The sequence below is a fragment of the Nerophis lumbriciformis genome, linkage group LG07, assembly GCF_033978685.3.
Source record: "Nerophis lumbriciformis linkage group LG07, RoL_Nlum_v2.1, whole genome shotgun sequence".
NCBI lineage: Eukaryota > Metazoa > Chordata > Actinopteri > Syngnathiformes > Syngnathidae > Nerophis > Nerophis lumbriciformis.
The window spans coordinates 13,110,008-13,134,862 of record NC_084554.2 but is presented as its reverse complement, the minus strand read 5'-3'; the positions used below and the strand labels follow the sequence as shown (position 1 = coordinate 13,134,862).

General features: G+C 41.8%; 1 protein-coding gene across 3 annotated transcripts in view; it reads right to left on the bottom strand.

Annotated features, from left to right (window-relative positions):
• Positions 1-24,855, bottom strand: part of ptprn2 (protein tyrosine phosphatase receptor type N2) — a 439,783-nt gene that overhangs the window by 306,276 nt on the left and 108,652 nt on the right. For all 3 annotated transcript variants that reach the window (XM_061965795.2, XM_061965796.1, XM_072913464.1), the window contains exon 10: positions 12,862-12,941. In XM_061965795.2, coding sequence (XP_061821779.1) covers positions 12,862-12,941 — 80 coding nt within the window. The remainder of the gene's footprint in view (positions 1-12,861; positions 12,942-24,855) is intronic.

The window sequence follows — 24,855 nt, the reverse complement described above, 5'->3', positions numbered from 1 at the left end:
CTAATAAATAAATAAATATTGACTGTTACCCCCCTAAAAAAATTAAATAAAATAAATAAATATTGACTGTTGCAAAGTATATTAAGTGGGATTTTTCAGAAAAACAAATATATACAGTAACACAAAAACAACCTGTCTCTGTGATCACTGTAGGTGTATAAATAATAATAGTTTTAAATAAAATCAGTCCGTTGGGCACAAAACTGAAAATAATACAGCTCTCCAAAAAGTGCACTTCTGCTGCTATTTGACGTAACTGTTTGTTATGATGCTTTGACATTTTTGCACTTTATTTCTTTATTGAAAGAAAATTCTATGAAGAGAAAAGTTGTTTGCAAATGTGGTTACAATGCTAAAAAATGAAAAGTTAAAGCTAAAAAAAGAAATACACTTTATTGAGTTAACATTATTTCTTTATACGGGGAAAGATGTGATGTTATGAGCTAGGGCAGTGGTTCTCAAATGGGGGTACGCGTACCCCTGGGGGTACTTGAAGGTATGCCAAGGGGTACGTGAGATTTTTTTTAAATATTCTAAAAATAGCAACAATTCAAAAAATCCTTTATAAATATATTTATTGAATAATACTTCAACAAAATATGAATGTAAGTTCATAAACTGAACATCAAATCAAGTAGGCTATTCCATTCATTACCATAAACCCAGAGTTTCCCCTATGCCGTGATGGTTTGACCCTCACTAAAATGTCTGTCAAAAAGAACTGTGAAAAGAAATGCAACCATGCAATATTCAGTGTTGACAGCTAGATTTTTTGTGGACATGTTCCATAAATATTGATGTTAAAGATGTATTTTTTTGTGAAGAAATGTTTAGAATGAAGTTCATGAATCCAGATGGATCTCTATTACAATCCCCAAAGAGGGCACTTTAAGTTGATGATTACTTCTATGTGTAGAAATATTTATTTATAATTGAATCACTTGTTTATTTTTCAACAAGTTTTTAGTTATTTTTATATCTTTTTTTCCCAAATAGTTCAAGAAAGGCCACTACAAATGAGCAATATTTTGCACTGTTATACAATTTAATAAATCAGAAACTGATGACATAGTGCTGTATTTTTCTTCTTTATCTCTTTTTTTCAACCAAAAATGCTTTGCTCTGATTAGGGGGTACTTGAATTAAAAACATTTTCACAGGGGGTACATCACTGAAAAAAGGTTGACAACCACTGAGCTAGGGAATATAACAACTACACTACCCAGCATGCAACTGGAGTGACGAGCATGCGCGGTAGCCCCGAAAAGTGTTGTTGCATGTCGCCACCCGGCAGCTAAGAATGAGGTTATGAGCACGCTGTGAAAGTAAACGTCAAGAACTCAGCCAACACGCCTCGTCTGCATTATTTACAATTAGACAGACAACACATATACAGTGTGATTTTGTTTTGTTTACAAGGAAAGAAAAACAAAAGTTAAAAAAGGGAGATATGTTGTATATATATGTATGTGCTGCGGTTGCTTTAAGAACGTTGCGACAGCTGCCGTAAAGGAGGTGCGTTGCTAGCCTGGTTGCTATGTTTCCGGTTGGTTGTAAAAATGTTCGTCATGTGTTTGTACCCTGCTCAAATCTCTCAGTAAAGTTATTCATTGGATTATACCTTTTGTTTTGAACTTTATTACACCTTGGAGCGCTTTTTCCGGTCCATTTTTTCCTGCTTTCGCTATCTGCACCTAATGACTGAGCTACGTGACGTCATTTCTTGTGATGTCCCACGGGGCATTTCTGGTCGAGACGGGATTCGTTCCGAGGAATTCGAATAAAGGACCAACTCTTTTTCTTTACTATAGTGGTCTCGATAACGGGTACCGGTTCTCAAAAAGGGATTAGAGTCCGAGGACTCGGTTCTTTTCTTATCAAACAACCGGGAAAAATCAGTTTCGAGTATCCTCCCTACCTATACGTGATTAAAGGGGAACATTATCACACTTTCAGAAGGGTTAAAACCATTAAAAATCAGTTTCCAGTGGCTTATTTTATTTTTCGAAGTTTTTTTCAAAATTTTACCCATCACGCAATATCCCTAAAAAAAGCTTCAAAGTGCCTGATTTTAACCATCGTTATATACACCCGTCCATTTTCCTGTGACGTCACACAGTGATGCCAATACAAAATATAGCGACATTAGCTCGGATTCAGACTCTGATTTCAGCGGCTTAAGCGATTCAACAGATTACGCATGTATTGAAACGGATGGTTGTAGTGTGGAGGCAGGTAGCGAAAACTAAATTGAAGAAGAAACTGAAGCTATTGAGCCATATCGGTTTGAACCGTATGCAAGCGAAACCGTCGAAAACGACACGACAGCCAGCAACACGGGAGAAAGCGAGGACGAATTCGGCGATCGCCTTCTAACCAACGATTGGTTTGTTTGGCATTAAAGGAAACTAACAACTATGAACTAGGTTTTCAGCATATGAAATACATTTGGCAACAACATGCACTTTGAGAGTGCAGACAGCCCATTTCAGGGCTTTAAGCTACCGTATTTTCCGCACTATAAGGCGCACCGGATTATTAGCCGCACCTTCAATGAATTACATATTTCATAACTTTGTCCACCAATAAGCCGCCCCGGACTATAAGCCGCGCCTACGCTGCGCTAAAGGGAATGTCAAAAAAACAGTCAGATAGGTCAGTCAAACTTTAATAATATATTAAAAACCAGCGTTCTAACAACTCTGTTCACTCCCAAAATGTACGCAAATGTGCAATCACAAACATAGTAAAATTCAAAATAGTGCAGAGCAATAGCAACATAATGTTGCTCGAACGTTAATGTCACAACACACAAAATAAACATAGCGCTCACTTTCTGAAGTTATTCTTCATTCGTAAATCCTTCGTCTTCGGTGTCCGAAGTGAAAAGTTGGGCAAATTTACGATCCACTGGCAGATGTTGGCGTCGTCTGGCGCTGCCTCCTCGTCTTAGTGAAGGTGTGTTCGCCTTCTGTCTTCCATTGTTCCCACGCAGTTAGCAGTCTAGCTTCGAATGCCCTGTTGACACCAATATCTAGCGGCTGGAGGTCTTTTGTCAATCCACCCGGAATGACGGCGAGTATTGAATTAAGCGCGTAAGCGTGTCTCTCAATGTGCTGTTATGAGCTAGCAAATATAACAACTACACTACCCAGCATGCAACGATAGTTACGAGCATGCGCGGTAGCCCTGAGAAGCGTTGTTGTATGCTGGGAGTTCGAATGTGGTTATGAGCACGCTGTGAGAAAACGTTGAGAACTCAGTTAACACGCCTCGTCTGCATTATTTATAATTAGACAGACAACACACTTAATAGGAGCCATTTTGGGGTCTTTACATAAACACACAAATGGAAATGAAACGTCACATATCCCAGCATGCACCGCGCGCTTCTTCTACGGGGAAAAAAGATGGCGGCTGTTTACCGTAGTTGCGAGACCTAAACTTTATGAAAATGAATCTTAATATTTATCCATATATAAAGCGCACCGGGTTATAAGGCGCACTGTCAGCTTTTGAGAAAATGTGTGGTTTTTAGGTGCGCCTTATAGTGCGGAAAATACGGTAAATTATTGGTTAACACAGTTTATGTATAATAATTTACGTAAAACCGCGAGTAATGAATAAAGTTTTCATCAATTAATATATTCTGTAGACATACCCTCATCCGCTCTCTTTTCCTGAAGGCTGATCTGTCCAGTTTTGGAGTTGATGTCAGCATCTGTTTTGAGTGTCGCAGGATATCCACACATTCTTGCCATCTCTGTCGTAGCATAGCTTTCGTCGGTAAAGTGTGCGGAACAAACGACTGACCATTTCGTCGGCTTTCCCCGCAGCCTCGTATTTTGAACAAATTTCGTCCAATTTCTTGCCACTTTTGCATCTTTGGGCCACTGGTGCAGCTTGAATCCGTCCCTGTTCGTGTTGTTACACCCTCCGACAACACACCGACGAAAGTGAGAAAATGGCGGATTGCTTCCCGATGAATAATAGAAAGGCGTTTAATTCGCCAAAATTCACCCATTTAGAGTTCGGAAATCGGTTAAAAAAATATATGGTCTTTTTTCTGCAACATCAAGGTATATATTGACGCTTACATAGGTCTGGTGATAATGTTCCCCTTTAATACGATATTGATTAATCGCATGAGTTAAAGTGTTAGCATCGACAGCCCTGATAATAATGTTATAATGTCAGAATAAGAATGCCGTTTAGTGTAGCTTTAATGCTATACAGAAATGCCGTCTCCTTCCATGAATGCTATAAGGCATGCTGTGCGGGCTCCCAGCAGTAGGTTGAGCCCAGAATGCAGCAGGGGTTGTGATGAGTTCATTAGGAGGCCACGTCATTTATGCACAGTCACACGTAAGGCAAAGGTCAGCCGGGATTACCCAGGTGGCCTCGGCATGTGGGCGTCACTTTCGCTTCCAGATTCCACCTACGACACTATGCCGCTCCACAACCCGCTGTAGCGACTTCAACAACAACAAAAGCTTCACCGTCCCCGCCATATTGTGTCGGCGTCGACGTCAGGCGGAGAACAGAAACCGAGCTGTGCGTTCGCTTTGCATTATTTCTAATATCGGAGGGTCGGGCCTCCGTTCCATTTCATACGGTGACGGAAATAAAAGGAGGGGGCAGTAGGGTAGACAGGAAATGAAGCGCTGGCGTGGTTTGATCGAAGGTCAGCGTGGGCACGAATATTGCCTTAAAGACCAGAGATTCATTGAATATTTCATTCTCTACCAGGCTTCAGATGTGTTGTGAATAAAGAGCACCAATTAAAACCGGGAGCGAGTTTGATGCACACGTTTGGCCATCGCTATTCAGGTGGGCTGCTATTCATAATTCATCAACACGGGTCAGGCGGACCATCGTGTTGACTTAACATTTGAGTTGACATTTCAGCCCCGCTCACGCCTTTCATTAGCGCTCCCTGCACGCCATCTCATCAAAGTCCTTACAGCAAGGGCGGAAACAGGAAGAGGAAGAGGAGATTTTGAGGAAAACGGACAATGTTGGGCGTGATGGCGCTCTTTCACCGCACGGTACTCATCTCAGCGTGGGGCGGATGCTTTTTCACGATAAAAGCGAACAACGGAAAACGGCTACAATCCTGGCTGGCTGGATGGCACGGCTCAGTATAAGTCATACTTGCCAACCCTCCCGGATTTTCCGGGAGACTCCCGAAATTCAGCGCCTCTCCCGAAAACCTCCCGGGACAAATTTTCTCCCGAAATTCAGGCGGCGCTGGAGGCCACGCCCCCTCCATCTCCATGCGGACCTGAGTCCGCTTTCCCAAAATATAAAGAACGTCTACAGTAAAGCAGTCCGTCTGCCGTAAACAGCAATGTTGTGACACTCTTAAACAGGACAATACTGCCATCTAGTGCATTTGATGAAAGCACTTTTGTGCGTGCCACACAGCAATGCATCATCAGAGAGGGTGTTCAGCATGGTTAGAAAGATAGTGACAGAGAATAGAACAAGGATGGACAATTCAACCCTTAACTCAACAATGAGTAGATGAGTGTTATGTGTGTGTATATGTGTAGATAAATGAACACTGAAATTCAAGTATTTCTTTTATATATATATATATATATATATATATATATATATATATATATATATATATAGCTAGAATTCACTGAAAGTCAATTATTTCTTATATATATATATATATATATATATATATATATATATATATATATCCATCCATCCATCCATTTTCTACCGCTTATTCCCTTCGGGGTCGCAGGGATATATATATATATATATATATATATATATATATATATATATATATATATATATATATATATATATGAAATACTTGACTTGGTGAATTCTAGCTGTAAATATACTCCTCCCCTCTTAACCACGCCCTCAACCACGCCCCCGCCCCAACCACGCCCCCCGCAACCACCCCCCACCTCCCGAAATTGGAGGTCTCAAGGTTGGCAAGTATGGTATGGTACTAGGGCTGCGAATCTTTGGGTGTCCCACGATTCGATTCAATATCAATTCTTGGGGTCACGATTAGATTCAAAATCGATTTTTTTCCGATTCAACGCGATTCTCGATTCAAAAACGATATTTTTCCGATTCAAAATGATTCTCTATTCATTCAATACATAGGATTTCAGCAGGATGTACCCCAGTCTGTTGACATGCAAGCAGAGTAGTAGATTTTTGTAAAAAGCTTTTATAATTGTAAAGGACAATGTTTTATCAACTGATTGCAATAATGTACATTTGTTTTAACTGGATGAGATCCGCCCGGAGTTCCTTAAGGCTCTGGATGCTGTGGGGCTGTCTTGGTTGACAAGACTCTGCAGCATCGCGTGGACATCGGGGGCGGTACCTCTGGATTGGCAGACCGGGGTGGTGGTTCCTCTCTTTAAGAAGGGGAACCGGAGGGTGTGTTCTAACTATCGTGGGATCACACTCCTCAGCCTTCACGGTAAGGTCTATTCGGGTGTACTGGAAAGGAGGCTATGGCGGATAGTCGAACCTCGGATTCAGGAGGAACAGTGTGGTTTTCGTCCTGGTCGTGGAACTGTGGACCAGCTCTATACTCTCGGCAGGGTCCTTGAGGGTGCATGGGAGTTTGCCCAACCAGTCTACATGTGTTTTGTGGACTTGGAAAAGGCATTCGACCGTGTCCCTCGGGAAGTCCTGTGGGGAATGCTCAGGGAGTATAGGTTTTTGGACTGTCTGATTGTGGCAGTCCGCTCCCTGTATGCTCAGTGCCAGAGCTTGGTCCGCATTGCCGGCAGTAAGTCGGACACGTTTCCAGTGAGGGTTGGACTCCGCCAAGGCTGCCCTTTGTCACCGATTCTGTTCATAACTTTTATAGACAGAATTTCTAGGCGCAGTCAAGGTGTTGAGGAGATCTGGTTTGGTGGCTGCAGGATTAGGTCTCTGCTTTTTGCAGATGATGTGGTCCTGATGGCTTCATCTGGCCAGGATCTTCAGCTCTCGCTGGATCGGTTCGCAGCCGAGTGTGAAGCGACTGGGATGAGAATCAGCACCTCCAAGTCCGAGTCCATGGTTCTCGCCCGGAAAAGGGTGGAGTGCCATCTCCGGGTTGGGGAGGAGATCTTGCCCCAAGTGGAGGAGTTCAAGTACCTCGGAGTCTTGTTCACGAGTGAGGGAAGAGTGGATCGTGAGATCGACAGGCGGATCGGTGCGGCGTCTTCAGTAATGCGGACGCTGTATCGATCCGTTGTGGTGAAGAAGGAGCTGAGCCGGAAGGCAAAGCTCTCAATTTAACGGTCGATCTACGTTCCCATCCTCACCTATGGTCATGAGCTTTGGGTTATGACCGAAAGGACAAGATCACGGGTACAAGCGGCCGAAATGAGTTTCCTCCGCCGGGTGGCGGGGCTCTCCCTTAGAGATAGGGTGAGAAGCTCTGCCATCCGGGGGGAGCTCAAAGTAAAGCCGCTGCTCCTCCACATCGAGAGGAGCCAGATGAGGTGGTTCGGGCATCTGGTCAGGATGCCACCCGAGCGCCTCCCTAGGGAGATGTTTAGGGCACGTCCGACCGGTAGGAGGCCGCGGGGAAGACCCAGGACACGTTGGGAAGACTATGTCTCCAGGCTGGCCTGGGAACGCCTCGGGGTCCCACAGGAAGAGCTGGACGAAGTGGCTGGGGAGAGGGAAGTCTGGGCTTCCCTGCTTAGGCTGCTGCCCCCGCGACCCGACCTCGGATAAGCGGAGGAAGATGGATGGATGGATGGATGTTTTAACTATTAAATGAACCAAAAATATGACTTATTTTATCTTTGTGAAAATATTGGACACAGTGTGTTGTCAAGCTTATGAGATGCGATGCAAGTGTAAGCCACTGTGACACTATTGTTCTTTTTTTTATAAATGTCTAATGATAATGTCAATGAGGGATTTTTAATCACTGCTATGTTGAAATTGTAACTAATATTGATACTGTTGTTGATAATATTCACTTTTGGTTTGTTCTGTGTCGTGTTTGTGTCTCGGCATAGCTCGTTTGGTAGAGTGGCCGTGCCAGCAACTTGAGGGTTCCATGTTTGATTCCCGCTTCCACCATCCTAGTCACTGCCGTTGTGTGCTTGGGCAAGACACTTTACCCACCTGCTCCCAGTGCCACCCACACTGGTTTAAATGTAACTTAGATATTGGGTTTCACTATGTAAAGCGCTTTGAGTCACTAGAGAAAAGCGCTATATAAATATAATTCACTTCACTTCACTTCTCAATTGCTGTTTATTGCAGTCTGAGTGTTGCTGCGTCGGGTTTGGTTTTGGAATTGGATTGCATTGTTATGGTATTGCTGTGTATTGTTTTGTTGGATTGATTAATTAAAAAAATAAAAATGAAAAAAATAAAAATCGATTTTTTTAAAATGAGAATCGATTCTGAATCGCACAATGTGAGAATCGCGATTCGAATTCGAATCGATATTTTCCCACACCCCTAACAAGTACCGTATTTTCCGGACTATGAAGTGCACTTAAAACCCTTTTTTTTCTCTCAAAACTCGACAATGCGCCTAATGTACGGAATAATTCTGGTTTGGCTTACCAACCTCAAAGCAATTTTAATAAGTGTGACCAGTAGATGGCAGTCAAACATAAGAGATACGTGTAGACTGCACTGTGATGGCAATATGACACAAGTAAACAACACCAACATGTTATAAGTTCCATTGAAAATATAGAACATTACACACGGTGCTCAAAAATCAATAAAAATGTTTTAGTACGACTTTGGTAAGCTATGAAGCAACACCGCTTGATGGATTGTACTGTGCTTCAACATACGAGTATTATTATGGTGTGTGTATAAGGTAAGACATATCTGACATTTGTTTCGCAATATATATACTTTTCTTACCTTCTGGTAAAACACTTCCTTGTGGTGTACATAACATGTAATGGTGGTTCTTTGGTCAAAATGTTGCATAGATGATGTTTTACAGATCATCTTCAAGCCGCTTTCTGACAGTCGTTTCAGGAAGCGCCGTTTTGTGGGCGGTCTTATTTGCGTGGCTCACCTTCGGCAGCGTCTTTTCTCCGTCATCTTTGTTGTACTTGTGTTTTCAATGGAACATATCAACCTTTGGTGTTGTTTACTTGAGTCATATAGCAGTCTACACGTATCTCTTATGTGTGACTGCCGTCATATTGCAGTCTACACGTATCTCTTATGTGTGACTGCCGTCATATTGCTGTCTACGCATATCTCTTATGTGTGACTGCCGTCATATTGCAGTCTACACGTATCTCTTATGTGTGACTGCCATCTACTGGTCACATTTATACTTTCACCATGTACCAAATAAGATATCTCCGGTCGGTAAGCACAACCAAAATTATTCTGTACATTAGGCGCACCGGGTTATAAGGCGCACTGTCGAGTGTTGAGAAAATGAAAGGATTTTAAAGGGGAACATTATCACAATTTCAGAATTGTTAAAACCATTAAAAATCAGTTCCCAGTGGCTTATTATATTTTTCGAAGTTTTTTTCAAAATTTTACCCATCACGCAATATCCCTAAAAAAAGCTTCAAAGTGCCTGATTTTAACCACCCGTCCATTTTCCTGTGACGTCACATAGTGAAATCAACACAAACAAACATGGCGGAAAGAACTGCAAGCTATAGCGACATTAGCTCGGATTCAGACTCGGATTTCAGCGGCTTAAGCGATTCAACAGATTACAAATGTATTGAAACGGATGGTTGTAGTGTGGAGGCAGGTAGCGAAAATGAAATTGAAGAAGAAACTGAAGCTATTGAGCCATATCGGTTTGAACCGTATGCAAGCGAAACCGATGAAAACGACACGACAGCCAGCGACACGGGAGAAAGCGAGGACGAATTCGGCGACCGCCTTCTAACCAACGATTGGTATGTGTTTGTTTGGCATTAAAGGAAACTAACAACTATGAACTAGGTTTACAGCATATGAAATACATTTGGCAACAACATGCACTTTGAGAGTGCAGACAGCCCAATTTTCATCAATTAATATATTCTGTAGACATACCCTCATCCGCGCTCTTTTCCTGAAAGCTGATCTGTCCAGTTTTGGAGTTGATGTCAGCAGGCCAGGGAAGCTAGGGTCGATAGCTCGCTCGTCTGCGGGAACAAACTGCCGCCATTGCTTGCCGTGCTAGCGAGGTCCTTTGTCCCTGAATTGCTCACACACTCCGGCAGATTCAATGGTGGTCTGGCGGCAGATTTCTTTGACTTTATCGTTGAAAATGCATCTGCTTTGAGTGTCGCAGGATATCCACACATTCTTGCCATCTCTGTCGTAGCATAGCTTTCGTCGGTAAAGTGTGCGGAACAAACGTCCAATTTCTTGCCACTTTCGCATCTTTGGGCCACTGGTGCAACTTGAATCCCGTCCCTGTTCGTGTTGTTACACCCTCCGACAACACACCGACGAGGCATGATGTCTCCAAGGTACGGAAAACAGTCGAAAAAACGGAAAATAACAGAGCTGATTTGACTCGGTGTTTGAGAAAATGGCGGATTGCTTCCTGATGTGACGTCAAACGTGACGTCATCGCTCCGAGAGCGAATATTAGAAAGGTGTTTAAGTCGCCAAAATTCACCCATTTAGAGTTAGGAAATCGGTTAAAAAAATATATGGTCTTTTTTCTGCAACATCAAGGTATATATTGACGCTTACATAGGTCTGGTGATAATGTTCCCCTTTAAGTGCGCCTTATGGTCCGACAAATACGGTACTTACATATATTAACATAAAAACATGTGCTTGGTCAAAACAATGTATAAAATGTTTAAGTAAAAACAACTTAAAAACAAGTACAATGCCCAATAGGAACAGTTTCTTGATCCTTTTAAATGCCCTGAAATTCCCCCAAAGTGATCAGCTCAGGTAACCTCAGATTCTTCTCTAAGTTATTCCATGACCACGGAGCAGCATATTTGAAAGCTTTTCTTTTCAAGATTTGTGTTGGCTCTAGGAACAAACATTTTAAGTATGTCCTGCCACCTTAAGCTGGAGCGACTGGGGTCTCTACACATAAAAGAACACATAAGGGGGAACCAGACCAAGAAGTGATTTATATATAAAACACAACCATGCAGAAAATCTGCGTACTGATAGAGATGAACAGTTTGCCTTTGCATATAAAGTGCAATGGTGGACAAGATTGCCACAACCAGTAATAAAACGTAAGGCGCAATGATATGCAGTATCCAGTTTATTCAAATAAGTGTCGGATGATGTTCCCATCATTCGGAAAGGCATGCAGGCTGAATGAACCCTTGCTTTAGTTGTGCAGTTACAGCCTGCAACAGTGCATCTGGCAGACAGATTTGCTCATTCCTTTAAATACAGCACAAAATATAAACAATTCGGAATGAAGATGCTACTAAAACACGTACTGTCAGAATAATTGTATCTAAGTTATCACAAAACTTTGTGTTGCCATGAGTTCCCGGTGAGAGGACAAGATCTGTCTTTGGTCCTACCAAGAAGAAGGCTTGTAAAACTCCACTGTGTAGGATGGGAAGCAACATGAAAGTGTTGCGTTTCTTTGATGTATTGTAATCCACAGAAAGATTTTGTCTTGACCCAAGAACTACAAAGTGGAGAGGAAGCAGGACCAGACTACCCTCTAGGCGACCTTTTCTTTGAACTGTTTTACGACCTCTTCTTTGAACTGTTTTACGACCTCTTCTTTGAACTGTTTTACGACCTTTTCTTTTAACTGTTTTGTAACAAAGGCGATGGCTGTTTACGACCCCCCTCCCTTAGAAACAGCTGTTGCCGTGTAATCAGGAAAAGTCCAAATAAAAGAGGAGGCGTACAATATTTCGTCAGAGCGTTGAACACTGCACAAGGGTACAGGTGTACGCGTTTCTCCTCATTGAGCCAAATTTAATTATGTCTCTGTTTGATTCCTTGCTTCTTGTCTTGTTTAATACCGTATTTTTCGGACTATAAGTCGCAGTTTTTTTCGTTTTGGGGTGCGACTTATACTCAGGAGCGACTTATGTGTGAAATTATTAACACATTATCGTAAAATATCCAATAATATTATTTAGCTCATTCACGTAAGAGACTAGATGTATAAGATTTCATGGGATTTAACGATTAGGAGTGACAGATTGTTTGGTAAATGTATAGCATGAGCTATATGTTATAGTTATTTGAATGACTCTTACCATAATATGTTACGTTAACATACCAGGCACGTTCTCACGTTTATTTATGCCTCATATAACGTACACTTATTCAGCCTGTTGTTCACTATTCTTTATTTATTTTAAATTGCCTTTCAAATGTCTATTCTTGGTGTTGGCTTTTATCAAATACATTTCCCCCAAAAATGCGACTTATACTCCAGTGCGACTTATATATGTTTTTTTCCTTTTTTATTATGCATTTTTGGCCGGTGCGACTTATACTCCGGAGCGACTTATATTCCGAAAAATACGATAGATGTCATCAGTGTTTGAACCTGACACGTACTACTGTATCCAATATGAAATTGCCTGCGGTCTTCTGTCGGTGATCTCAGCAAGTTGATGCACGGCCGCCCATATTTTGGATGTAAAACTGGGTGTTCCAAAACGTGCTGAAACTAAGTCTACTAAAATCACTATGGTATCCTTTATTTTACCAGTAGACATGTTTTTTTAGGTCCAGATCTATGAAATAAGTGCCAATGTTGTCAGCATCAGAGGGCCCTTTAAGCTCAGTTGGTGTGTACAAGAGGACGACCAGCTGTACCCACAGAGAGACTCATCTGTGTTCTCGTTCACTCGAGCACAGAAGTGACGGAGCAGTGACTTGACGTGACAATTGGAGGCACTGAACAGCTGCTCCTACCTGCAATCTGCACCAGATCTGCTGTTGTCACATTCTCAGGGTTGTGGCCGACTCTGAATGTCAAGGCAGGACCCAGGACCCTTTAGGGAAACAAGCACAAGGGAAGTTAGAATGACATTTTCACCTGTAACAGCAACAATTGACTCTCATTTCTCTTGTTCAGGGCTAAGACCAAGCAGTCATTATCTTGGCTTGGTTTAACCATAAAAACCCAGCCTAAATGTACACTCCACGGTCCACTTTCTTCAGCACCAAACATGGTGCTGAAGAAAGTCCATGAGCTTGACCGTCAAGTTAAGGCTAACAACCACCACAGAATTAAAATACAGTTTTCAATATGAATAAAATACAGTGGATCCTCCATTTACAAACACCTCTGTTTGTGACCTTTTCAGTTTATGAACCTTTACATCGTACTAAATATACTTCCGTGTGCGAACTACAAAACCCAAAACCAGTGAAGTTGGCACGTTGTGTAAATCGTAAATAAAAACAGAATACAATGATTTGCAAAACCTCTTCAACTTATATTCAATTGAATAGACTTGCAAAGACAAGATACTTAATGTTCGAACTGGTAAACTTTATTTTTTGCAAATATTAGCTGATTTGGAATTTGATGCCTGCAACATGTTTCAAAAAAGCTGGCACAGGGGCATTTTTACCACTGTGTTACATGGCCTTTCCTTTTAACAACACTCAGTAAACATTAGGGAACTGAGGAGACCAATTTTTGAAGCTTTTCTGGTGGAATTCTTTCCCATTCTTGCTTGATGTACAGCTTAAGTTGTTCAACAGTTCGGGGTCTCTGTTGTGGTATTTTAGGCTTCATAATGCGCCACACATTTTCAATGGGAGACAGGTCTGGACTACAGGCAGGCCAGTCTAGTACCCGCACTCTTTTACTATGAAGCCTCGCTGTTGTAACACGTGCCTTGGCATTGTCTTGCTGAAATAAGCAGGGGCGTCCATGAAAAAGACGTTGCTTGGATGGCAACATATGTTGCTCCAAAATCTGTATGTACCTTTCAGCATTAATGGTGCCTTCACAGATGTGTAAGTTACCCATGTCTTGGGCACTAATACACCCCCATACCATCACAGATGCTGGCTTTTCAACTTTGCGCCTATAACAGTCTGCATGGTTATTTTCCTCTTTGGTCCGGAGGACACGACGTCCACAGTTTCTAAAAACAATTTGAAATGTGGACTTGTCAGACCACAGAACACTTTTCCACTCAATCCATCTTAAATGAGCTCGGGCAATCTTACCGGCTGTCCGTTCAGCTATTGGTTTTGGTACACTTTTGGCACAACTCTGGGTTTTCTGTAACGAACTAAACCTTTTTCCACTCTGCGCTGGCGTCTTTTGTACTCCTTGATTTGACACAGCGGTCTAATTACCGGGCTCGCGCACCAGCAGATGAGACGGGAGCGCGCCGCGTTATACCTGCGCGTGAACGTAAACTGATCGGTTCTGATCATATAAGCCGACTGGCCGAAATAATGCCGAATTATATACATTTCCTGGGGTTGCCTAGGTGAATAGGGATGCGGATGTGCTCTAAGATAAAATATAATTTTATTAAGTGGGGTTTGGCTGGTTGCTCAGCAGCCACGGTTGCGAGCTCGCGCTTCAGCTGACGAGACAGCTGTTCGCCGCTACAACATTATTAGGCCGTTTATTGAAATACTCCCACACTTTTGACGACTTTTGGCGTGCTTTTTTCCCCTCGCTCGCACCGCTCGCATCGTCTGCTTTGCACTCCGCCATGACGGTAGTGTGACGTAAATATGCGACGCATCGACGCACAAAAACGGCGTCGACGTATTTACGTAACAGATGACGTCGACTAAGTCGACGCGTCGTTTCAGCCTTAGTGCAGTGATTTCTCCAGATTCTCTGAACCCTTTGATGATATTATGGACCGTAGATGGTGAAATCCCTAAATTCCTTGCAATAGCTGGTTGAGAAAGGTTTTTCTTAAACTGTTGAACAATTTGCTCACGCATTTGTTGACAAAGTGGTGACCCTCGCCCCATCCTTGTTTGTGAATGACTGAGCATTTCATGGAATCTACTTTTATACCCAATCATGGCACCCACCTGTTCCCAATTTGCCTGTTCACCTGTGGAAAGTTCCAAATAAGTGTTTGATGAGCATTCCTCAACTTTATCAGTATTTATTGCCACCTTTCCCAACTTATTTGGCACGTGTTGCTGGCATCAAATTCTAAAGTTAATAATTGTTTATCAGTTTGAACATCAAATATGTTGTCTTTGTAGCATATTCAACTGAATATGGGTTGAAAAGGATTTGCAAATCATTGTATTCTGTTTATATTTACATCTAATACAATTTCCCAACTCAAATGGAAACGGGGTTTGTAAAATAGGGACTATGTCGAACCAATTGTTCATGTTTACATTGATTCTTATGGGGAACTCTGCTTCACTGTACACACTTTTTCTTTTGGAACCAAGCTCAAGTACCAATTAAGTTTGTAAACTGACGTTCCACCGTACAAATAAAAAAGTAACAATATAAATACATTTAAAAAAGGCTCCCAAACACGCTCACTAAGTGAAAGACATACAAGACGTTTTTGTAGTTACAATGTGTTTGTAAAAACCTACTTTTATCATTAAATTTGATTAGGAACTAGTTACAGTGTGCGCCACAAGAATAGAGTGTGGGCAGGTTCTTCCTTTGTAACAAGTACCTCCACGGATGACGTCACTTATTGCTTGTATTTCGTCACAGACTTCTTCACAGAAGTGAAAACCAGTGGTGGTCAACCAAGCCAATAAGGCTGTTGTACAGCAAGCAGCGCACAAACTATCGGATTAAAAAAAAAAAGGTTTAAATCTTCCTGCGAAAAGCAGATATGAGCCAAAAATCTAACTATGCCATGGAAGAGATCCCTATACTTCATCAAAAAAAACATTGGTGAGTGATCAAGGATTATACAATGGGCGTGTTCTAGCATATGGAACTATTGTGCTCCAGACATCATTCTACCAACCTACTCAGTGGCCTAGTGGTTAGAGTGTCCGCCCTGAGATCGGTAGGTTGTGAGTTCAAACCCCGGCCGAGTCATACCAAAGACTATAAAAAAAATGGGACCCATTACCTCCCTGCTTGGCACTCAGCATCAAGGGTTGGAATTGGGGGTTAAATCACCAAAATGATTCCCGGGCGCGGCCACCGCTGCTGCCCACTGCTCCCCTCACCTCCCAGGGGGTGATCAAGGGTTATGGGTCAAATGCAGAGAATAATCTCGCCACACCTAGTGTGTGTGTGACAATCATTGGTACTTTAACTTTAACTTTATTCTACACAACAAAACAGATGGAAACTTGGAAAAGCATGGAGGTCTACAACTTTATACAAATATTTTAAAATGTATTCCTGTGAGAGTCATATAATATTTTATAACACTGAATACAACTAAATCCATGCATTTTTAAGTAAGACCAACATTTTTAGAGTATAATAAGTCTCTTATTCTTTTTAATAACATTGTTATTCTGATGCTAACCAATTGTAAACAAAATACTTCTTAACATTAATGTGACTTCTTGAACAGGTGCAGTAGAAAACGGATGGATGGATTAAAATGCATGAGAATGTTTTATATTTTGAACGTTATTTTGTAAACACTGTGATTACCAGCGGAATTATTCAGTACTTATCGTGTTAAGCAATGTCAGCTAAGATTTATCTGAGAGCCAGACGGAGTCATCAAAAGAGCCACATCTGGCTCGAGAGCCATAGGTTCTCTACCCCTGGTTTAATAGATGTCATCAGTGTTTGAACCTGACACCTACAAATAGGTTGTGATTAAATCAGTCCCTCCAGGATTTTGCAAGCCTTTTTTTTGTGATTGTCGCAACCTAAAATGCCTGAATTCTCAGCAGCTTTTTCAGAAAAGTTGCAATGTTTTGAGGCATGTTTTTTTCAATAACTTTGAGTCAACTTTCATGAATTTGCTATCAATTCCTAAAGTTTTTCCTGGTAACCCTGAGGGATGAATTCGATTGGCGAAAATGACCTCGATTGACCAAAATGTGCCTGGAAGTTGAAGGCATTGGACAAAGTTGCAAGGCCGCACGGAATATTGAATACACATTATACATTGCCTTGATGTTTAAAATTCTAAAGTTGGTGTATGTGTTGGACAATGAAGAAGTGTTGTTTTGCGGGTGTCTCAAGAGCAATGAGAAGCTTGTGTGCGAGTTTATTTACGATGGACTTCTGTTGGTAGAATTAAGGTCAGCAATAATGTTTAAAAAGAGCGCCAGACACTGTCAGGACGCCATTAAATCCTCTGCTTCCTTCTCTGTAGCCGCTGAGCAACGGTGACTGAGCCTGCACAAACATACTGTTCCATATACTGAACAGAAGAGTTACGATCCCGGGACACGGTTAGTACTCATATTTTGTCTTGGTGGTGGTCCGTAGGTGAATAAGTCCATACAAGTGGGGTGTTTGTAAAATGTACTTAACTACCACAGAGGGAGGAGAGGAGTTCAATGTCTGATGGTTCGACTCTTAGGTTGATCGTCGAATCAGACCCTTACAAATCGAATCGTCGAAATGTCGACGGTTCTAAGAAACTCCTACTTATTAACTTTTTTATGCACTTTGTCATGTCTCCAAGACTCATCTGGGGTTAGTGTGCCAGACCAAAGGAAAGTGAAGGGAGAAAGTAGACTCGTTTACACTGCACACTAAATCAGATTTTTTTTGCCAATGTAAACGCCATCTCCGGGTTGGGGAGGAGATCTTGCCCCAAGTGGAGGAGTCCAAGTACCTCGGAGTCTTGTTAACGAGTGAGGGAAGAGTGGATCGGTGCGGCGTCTTCAGTAATGCGGACGCTGTATCGATCCGTTGTGGTGAAGAAGGAGCTGAGCCAGAAGGCAAAGCTCTCAATTTACCGGTCGATCTACATTCCTATCCTCACCTATGGTCATGAGCTTTGGGTTATGACCGAAAGGACAAGATCACGGGTGCAAGCGGCCGAAATGAGTTTCCTCTGTCGGGTGGCGGGGCTCTCCCTTAGAGGTAGGGTGAGAAGCTCTGTCATCCGGGAGGAGCTCAAAGTAAAGCCGCTGCTCCTCCACATTGAGAGAAGCCAGATGAGGTGGTTCGGGCATCTGGTCAGGATGCCACCCGAACGCCTCCCTAGGGAGGTGTTTAGGGCAGGTCCGACCGGTAGGAGGCCACGGGGAAGACCCAGGACACGTTGGGAAGACTATGTCTCCCGGCTGGCCTGGGAACACCTTGGGATACCCCGGAAGGAGCTGGACGAAGTGGCTGGGGAGAGGGAAGTCTAGGCTTCTCTGTTTAGGCTGCTACCCCGGCGACCCGACCTCGGAAAAGCGGAAGAAAATGGATGGATGTAAACGCTCCAGATCTGATCTGAAAAGATCAAAAAACTTTTCAGATCAGATTCGGGCCACATCAGGAGGTAGTCCAAATCCGATTGGAATCTGATCTTTTCAAACGTGACTTAAGTCTAAATGCAATGCGACCCGAATGTGACTTTTTCGTCAGCTTTGGACAAGCTACGTCATTCGTGTGTGTCAGAAAGACGCGGTCGCCACTGGAAGTGGATATTTCATCAAAACATTCGGTTTCGGTGAGCAAAGTCTATTTAAGTCTATTTAAGACATTGGTGTCAAAGTCAAGAATGAATTATCTATGGCACCCGGGATGATATTTGATTAGTATTAGAACCGGCCCGCAGGCCACAGCCGCCTGCTGCTGTTTTGCACGCACCAATACTCCATCAGTGTTGGTGCTAGGATTTTTCAAAATGGGGTCCCACAGTACATTTTTGGGGTCCCACTTTTTTGTAATGATAAATGTATGCATTATCCTGTTATATCTCACATTCGGCGTGGCGAGGTTGGGAGAGTGGCCGTGCCTGCAACCTGAGGGTTCCTGGTTCAATACCCATCTACTACCAACCTCGTCACGTCCGTTGTGTCCTTGAGCAAGACACTTCACCCTTGCTCCTGATGGGTCGTGGTTAGGGCCTTGCATGGCAGCTCCCGCCATCAGTGTGTGAATTTGGAAGTAGTGTCAAAGCGCTTTGAGTACCTTGAAGGTAAAAAAGCGCTTGACAAGTATAACCCATTTACCATTCTATATTATACGTTACTTAATTCATTAAAATAAATAATACAAAAGAAAACACATTTTATGCATATGTAAATGTATTCAGTTATAAACATTCATTCACTTGCTTCTTTTCTTCATGGATCTAAACTTTACCGCTGCCGGTATTTTTTTCCTCTATTTTTATTGTAATATTTTCAGAATGTGTGTCTTCTATTTTTGGCCAACGTAAGACAAAAAAAACAACCTGAAGTTGTCTTTATTTTTTAGTTTTAACGTCATGATTTTAATAGTCCGGCCCACGTGTGCACAGATTTTCCTCCATGCGGCCCCTGAGCTAAAATGAGTGTGACAACCCTGATTTAAGACGACCACATTTTCGGTGCATCCCTTGTCAATAGTGCGCAAATAATAGGCTATATGTAATATATCAATATATATTTTGATTCCAAAGAAAAAACAATTGTTGAAAGAACGCTGTGGCACATTTGCTTACATGTGAGTTGAAAAATAAAAGTAACGTAGATCTACGCTGGTGTCCGTGTCTCCTCTGCCTAACAGCCTTTAAAAGATTAGAACCCTCACAAATATATTACACTATATACAGTACAGGCCAAAAGTTTGGACACACCTTCTCATTCAATACATTTTCTTTATTTTCTTGACTATTTACATTGTAGATTGTCACTGAAGGCATCAAAACTATGAATGAACATATGTGGAGTTATGTACTTAACAAAAAAAGGTGAGATAACTGAAAACATGTGTTATATTCTAGTTTGTTTTTTTTCCAAAATAGCCACCCTTTGCTCTGGTTACTGCTTTGCACACTCTTGGCATTCTCTCAATGAGCTTCAAGAGGTAGTCACCTAAAATTATTTTTACTTCACAAGTGTGCTTGAAGCTAAATATAAAACATGTTTTCAGTTTTTTTTTTGTTAAGTATATAACTCCACATGTGTTCATTCATAGTTTTGATGCCTTTTTATTTTTTTTATTTAGCCTTTATTTAAACAGGTAAAATCCCATTGAGATCAAAGATCTATTTTCCAAGGGAGACCTGGCCAAGAGAGCAGCAGCAAGGTTACATTAACAACAGTAAACACATAAAACATCAAATTTACAACATTAAAACTTGCTCACATGACACACGTGCATACAGACAAGGTAGACTGCAATCCTTTCACAGAAGCTTTAAAGGGGAACATTATCACAATTTCAGAAGGGTTAAAACCATTAAAGATCAGTTCCCAGTGGCTTATTATATTTTTCGAAGTTTTTTTCAAAATTGTACCCATCACGCAATATCCCTAAAAAAAGCTTCAAAGTGCCTGATTTTAACCATAGGGATGATACTCGAAAACGGTTTTCCCGGTTGTTCGATAAGAAAAGAACCGAGTCTTCGGACTCGAATACCTTTTTGAGAACCGGTACCCGTTAGAGACCACTATAGTAAAGAAAAAGAGTTGGTTCTTTATTCGAATCCCTGGGAACGAATCCCGTCCCGACAAGAAATGCCCCGTGGGACATCACAAGAAATGACATCACGTAGCTCAGTCATTAAGTGCAGATGGGGAAAGCAGGAAAAAAATGGACCGGAAAAGGCGCTCCAAGGCATGGCTTCATTTCACCAAAAAAAAACCGAGGAAGCGGCAATATGCAATTATTGCCAGGCTTCGCTCTCGTGTAAGGGGGGGGGAAGCACAACAAGCGTGTCGTGTCTTCGGCACGTGTTGAAGCAGCGGCAGAGACGACGAAGAACGCCCCTCTTCTTCTGCCAGCTGCCCAAGTCCCAGCTACAGTGGCGGTTACGCCGGTGAGTAACTAACGTTAACTGTTGCCGGTTAATTTCCATATCTGCTCACTTGTAGTAACGTTACCTCTTATGTCAACCAGGACTGCAGTAACGTTAGCTAGACTAACGTTACCTAAGCATAGTCAGTGGCTAACGGTAACGTTAACGTGAGCCTTTTTGTATGTGTCTGATAACGTTAACGTTATCTTGTAGCCTACACCACGACAGAGTTTGCAAGTCTGTCTAATAAACGAGTGCTTTCTTTATTTCTTTAGTTTATTTGGAACATGAACACACTTACAGTATAATACATCACAGTTTCACTTTACAGGAGTAGGAAGAAGTAAAGCTTATTTAATCCTACCCCTTTCCCACTTCATAGCGTTTACAAATATATACATCATTTACTGACCTTTTTATAATAAAATATCTGTGAAACAGTTTTGTAATATGTAATTAATTAATTCAGTCATTATTAATATACTGAGATGAAGAATATCGTATTTTCAATAAGATTGAAAGTATTTCTCATAATTCTTCTTCTTTGTACTTTGTAAGCACTGTATCATATCAGTACGATGTTTAACTTCTTTACTTAAAGGCCTACTGAAACCCACTACTACCGACCACGCAGTCTGATAGTTTATATATCAATGATGAAATCTTAACATTGCAACACATGCCAATACGGCCGGGTTAGCTTACTAAAGTGCAATTTTAAATTTCGCGCAAAATATCCTGCTGAAAACATCTCGGTATGATGACGCCTGTGCGTGACATCACGGATTGTAGAGGACATTTTGGGACAGCATGGTGGCCAGCTATTAAGTCGTCTGTTTTCATCGCAAAATTCCACAGTATTCTGGACATGTGTTGGTGAATCTTTTGCAATTTGTTCAATGAACAATGGAGACAGCAAAGAAGAAAGCTGTAGGTGGGAAGCGGTGTATTGCGGCCGGCTGCAGCAACACAAACACAGCCGGTGTTTCATTGTTTACATTCCCGAAAGATGACAGTCAAGCTTTACCATTGGCCTGTGGAGAACTGGGACAACAGAGACTCTTACCAGGAGGACTTTGAGTTGGATACGCAGACACGGTACCGTGAGTACGCATGCAGCTGCGGCTTCTAAACATTTGATCGCTTGCCCGTACGTGCGTGCCGCTATGTGCTTGTCACATACGTAACTTTGGGGAAATATATGTGCTGTATGAACTTTGGGGAGGTGAACGGTACTTTGGGCTGTGGGATTGAGTGTGTTGTGCAGGTGTTTGAGTTGTATTGGCGGGTTATATGGACGGGAGGGGGGAGGTGTTTGTTATGCGGGATTAATTTGTGGCATATTAAATATAAGGCTGGTTGTGTTGTGGCTAATAGAGTATGTCTTGTGTTTATTTACTGTTTTAGTCATTCCCAGCTGAATATCAGGTCCCACCCGCCTCTCACAGCATCTTCCCTATCTGAATCGCTCCCACTGCCTTCTAGTCCTTCACTCTCACTTTCCTCATCCACAAATCTTTCATCCTCGCTCAAATTAATGGGGAAATCGTCGCTTTCTCGGTCCGAATCGCTCTCGCTGCTGGTGGCCATGATTGTAAACAATGTGCAGATGTGAGGAACTCCACAACCAGTGACGTCACGCGCATATCGTCTGCTACTTCCGGTACAGGCAAGGCTTTTTTATCAGCGACCAAAAGTTGCGAACTTTATCGTCGATGTTCTCTACTAAATCCTTTCAGCAAAAATATGGCAATATCGCGAAATGATCAAGTATGACACAGAATGGACCTGCTATCCCCGTTTAAATAAGAAAATCACATTTCAGTAGGCCTTTAATACATTCCATCATTTAATTCTACATCATTTTAGCTGTTTGCAATTTTACCAAATCATCGAACTTTAATATTTTTGACTCAATAAATAAAGTGTTCTCTATATACAAACATTATGTATCAGTCTAATTAATTTTTTTTGTAACACGATTAACGAATGTAACGCACATTTGTAGTTATTTCCCCACATTTCTGCACAATAACTCATATGGTAATACTATAGTAGCAAGCAGTAGAGAATGTAAAGTGATTTGTTAAACCAAATATTGTGTGTTTTTTCTACAACCTATCTGGACTCAATAAGAGAATTGATAAGGAATCGGTTCGATAAGAGGATTCGATTATAGGCTCGAACTCGATAATTTCTTATCAAACATCATCCCTAAACAAGGGTTTGAAGTTGAAGATTCGATTGTAGGTTATTCCAAGTCTTCGGTGCTGAAAACCTAAATGCTTTCATGCCCAGTTCAGTTCTTACTTTGGGGACGACAAATTGCAGAACATTAATTGAACGAAGATGGTGACTTCCTTGTTTCTTTGTTAAAAGACAAGACAGATAAGATGGAGTGATACCCAGAATGGTTTTGTAGATGAACACATACCAATGATTGAGGCGTCGAGCACATAAAGACGTGATAGTCATGAAAATAAAGAAAACGCATTGAATGAGGAGAAGGTGTGTCCAAACTTTTGGCCTGTACTGTACATCCATCCATACAATATATTACTTTCATGTGAAAAAAACACATTTTTAAGGTGTTGCGTCTTTTATTTTGTAGAAGTAACAAATTCCTCCCGGTCAACTTCCTTTATTTTCACTTTATCGAAGTGCGCGTGCAAGTGACGTGGAGGCCACTTTCGCGTTTATACAAACCCCGTTTCCATATGAGTTGGGAAATTGTGTTAGATGTAAATATAAACAGAATACAATGATTTGCAAATCCTTTTCAACCCATATTCAATTGAATGCACTACAAAGACAAGATATTTGATGTACAAACTCATAAACTTTTTTTTTTTTTTGCAAATAATTAACTTTGAATTTCATGGCTGCAACACGTGCCAAAGTAGTTGGGAAAGGGCATATTCACCACTGTGTTACATGGCCTTTCCTTTTAACAACACTCAGTAAACGTTTGGGAACTGAGGAGACACATTTTTTAAGCTTTTTAGGTGGAATTATTTCCCATTCTTGCTTGATGTACAGCTTAAGTTGTTCAACAGTCCGGGGGTCTCCGTTGTGGTATTTTAGGCTTCATAAAGCGCCACACATTTTCAATGGGTGACAGGTCTGGACTACAGGCAGGCCAGTCTAGTACCCGCACTCTTTTACTATGAAGCCACGTTGATGTAACACGTGGCTTGGCATTGTCTTGCTGAAATAAGCAGGGGCGTCCATGGTAACTTTGCTTGGATGGCAACATATGTTGCCCCAAAACCTGTATGTACCTTTCAGCATTAATGGCGCCTTCACAGATGTGTAAGTTACCCATGTCTTAGGCACTAATACACCCCCATACCATCACAGATGCTGGCTTTTCAAATTTGCGCCTATAACAATCCGGATGGTTCTTTTCCTCTTTGGTCCGGAGGACACTACGTCCACAGTTTCCAAAAATAATTTCAAATTTGGACTCGTCAGACCACAAACACTTTTCTACTTTATATCAGTCCATCTTAGATGAGCTCAGGCCCAGCGAAGCCGACGGCGTTTCTGGGTGTTGTTGATAAACGGTTTTCGCCTCGCATAGGAGAGTTTTACCTTGCACTTACTGATGTAGCGACCAACTGTAGTTACTTACAGTCGGTTTCTGAATTGTTCCTGAGCCCATGTGGTGATATCCTTTACTCACTGATGTCGCTTGTTGATGCAGTACAGCCTGAGGGATCGAAGGTCACGGGCTTAGCTGCTTACGTGCAGTGATGTCTCCAGATTCTCTGAACCCTTTGATGATATTACGGACCGTAGATGGTGAAATCCCTAAATTCCTTGCAATAGCTGGTTGAGAAAGGTTTTTCTTAAACTGTTCAACAATTTTCTCACGCATTTGTTGACAAAGTGGTGACCCTCGCCCCATCCTTGTTTGTGAATGACTGAGCATTTCATGGAATCTACTTTTATACCCAATCATGGCACCCACCTGTTCCCAATTTACCTGTTCACCTGTGGGATGTTCCAAATAAGTGTTTGATGAGCATTCCTCAACTTTATCAGTATTTATTGCCACCTTTCCCAACTT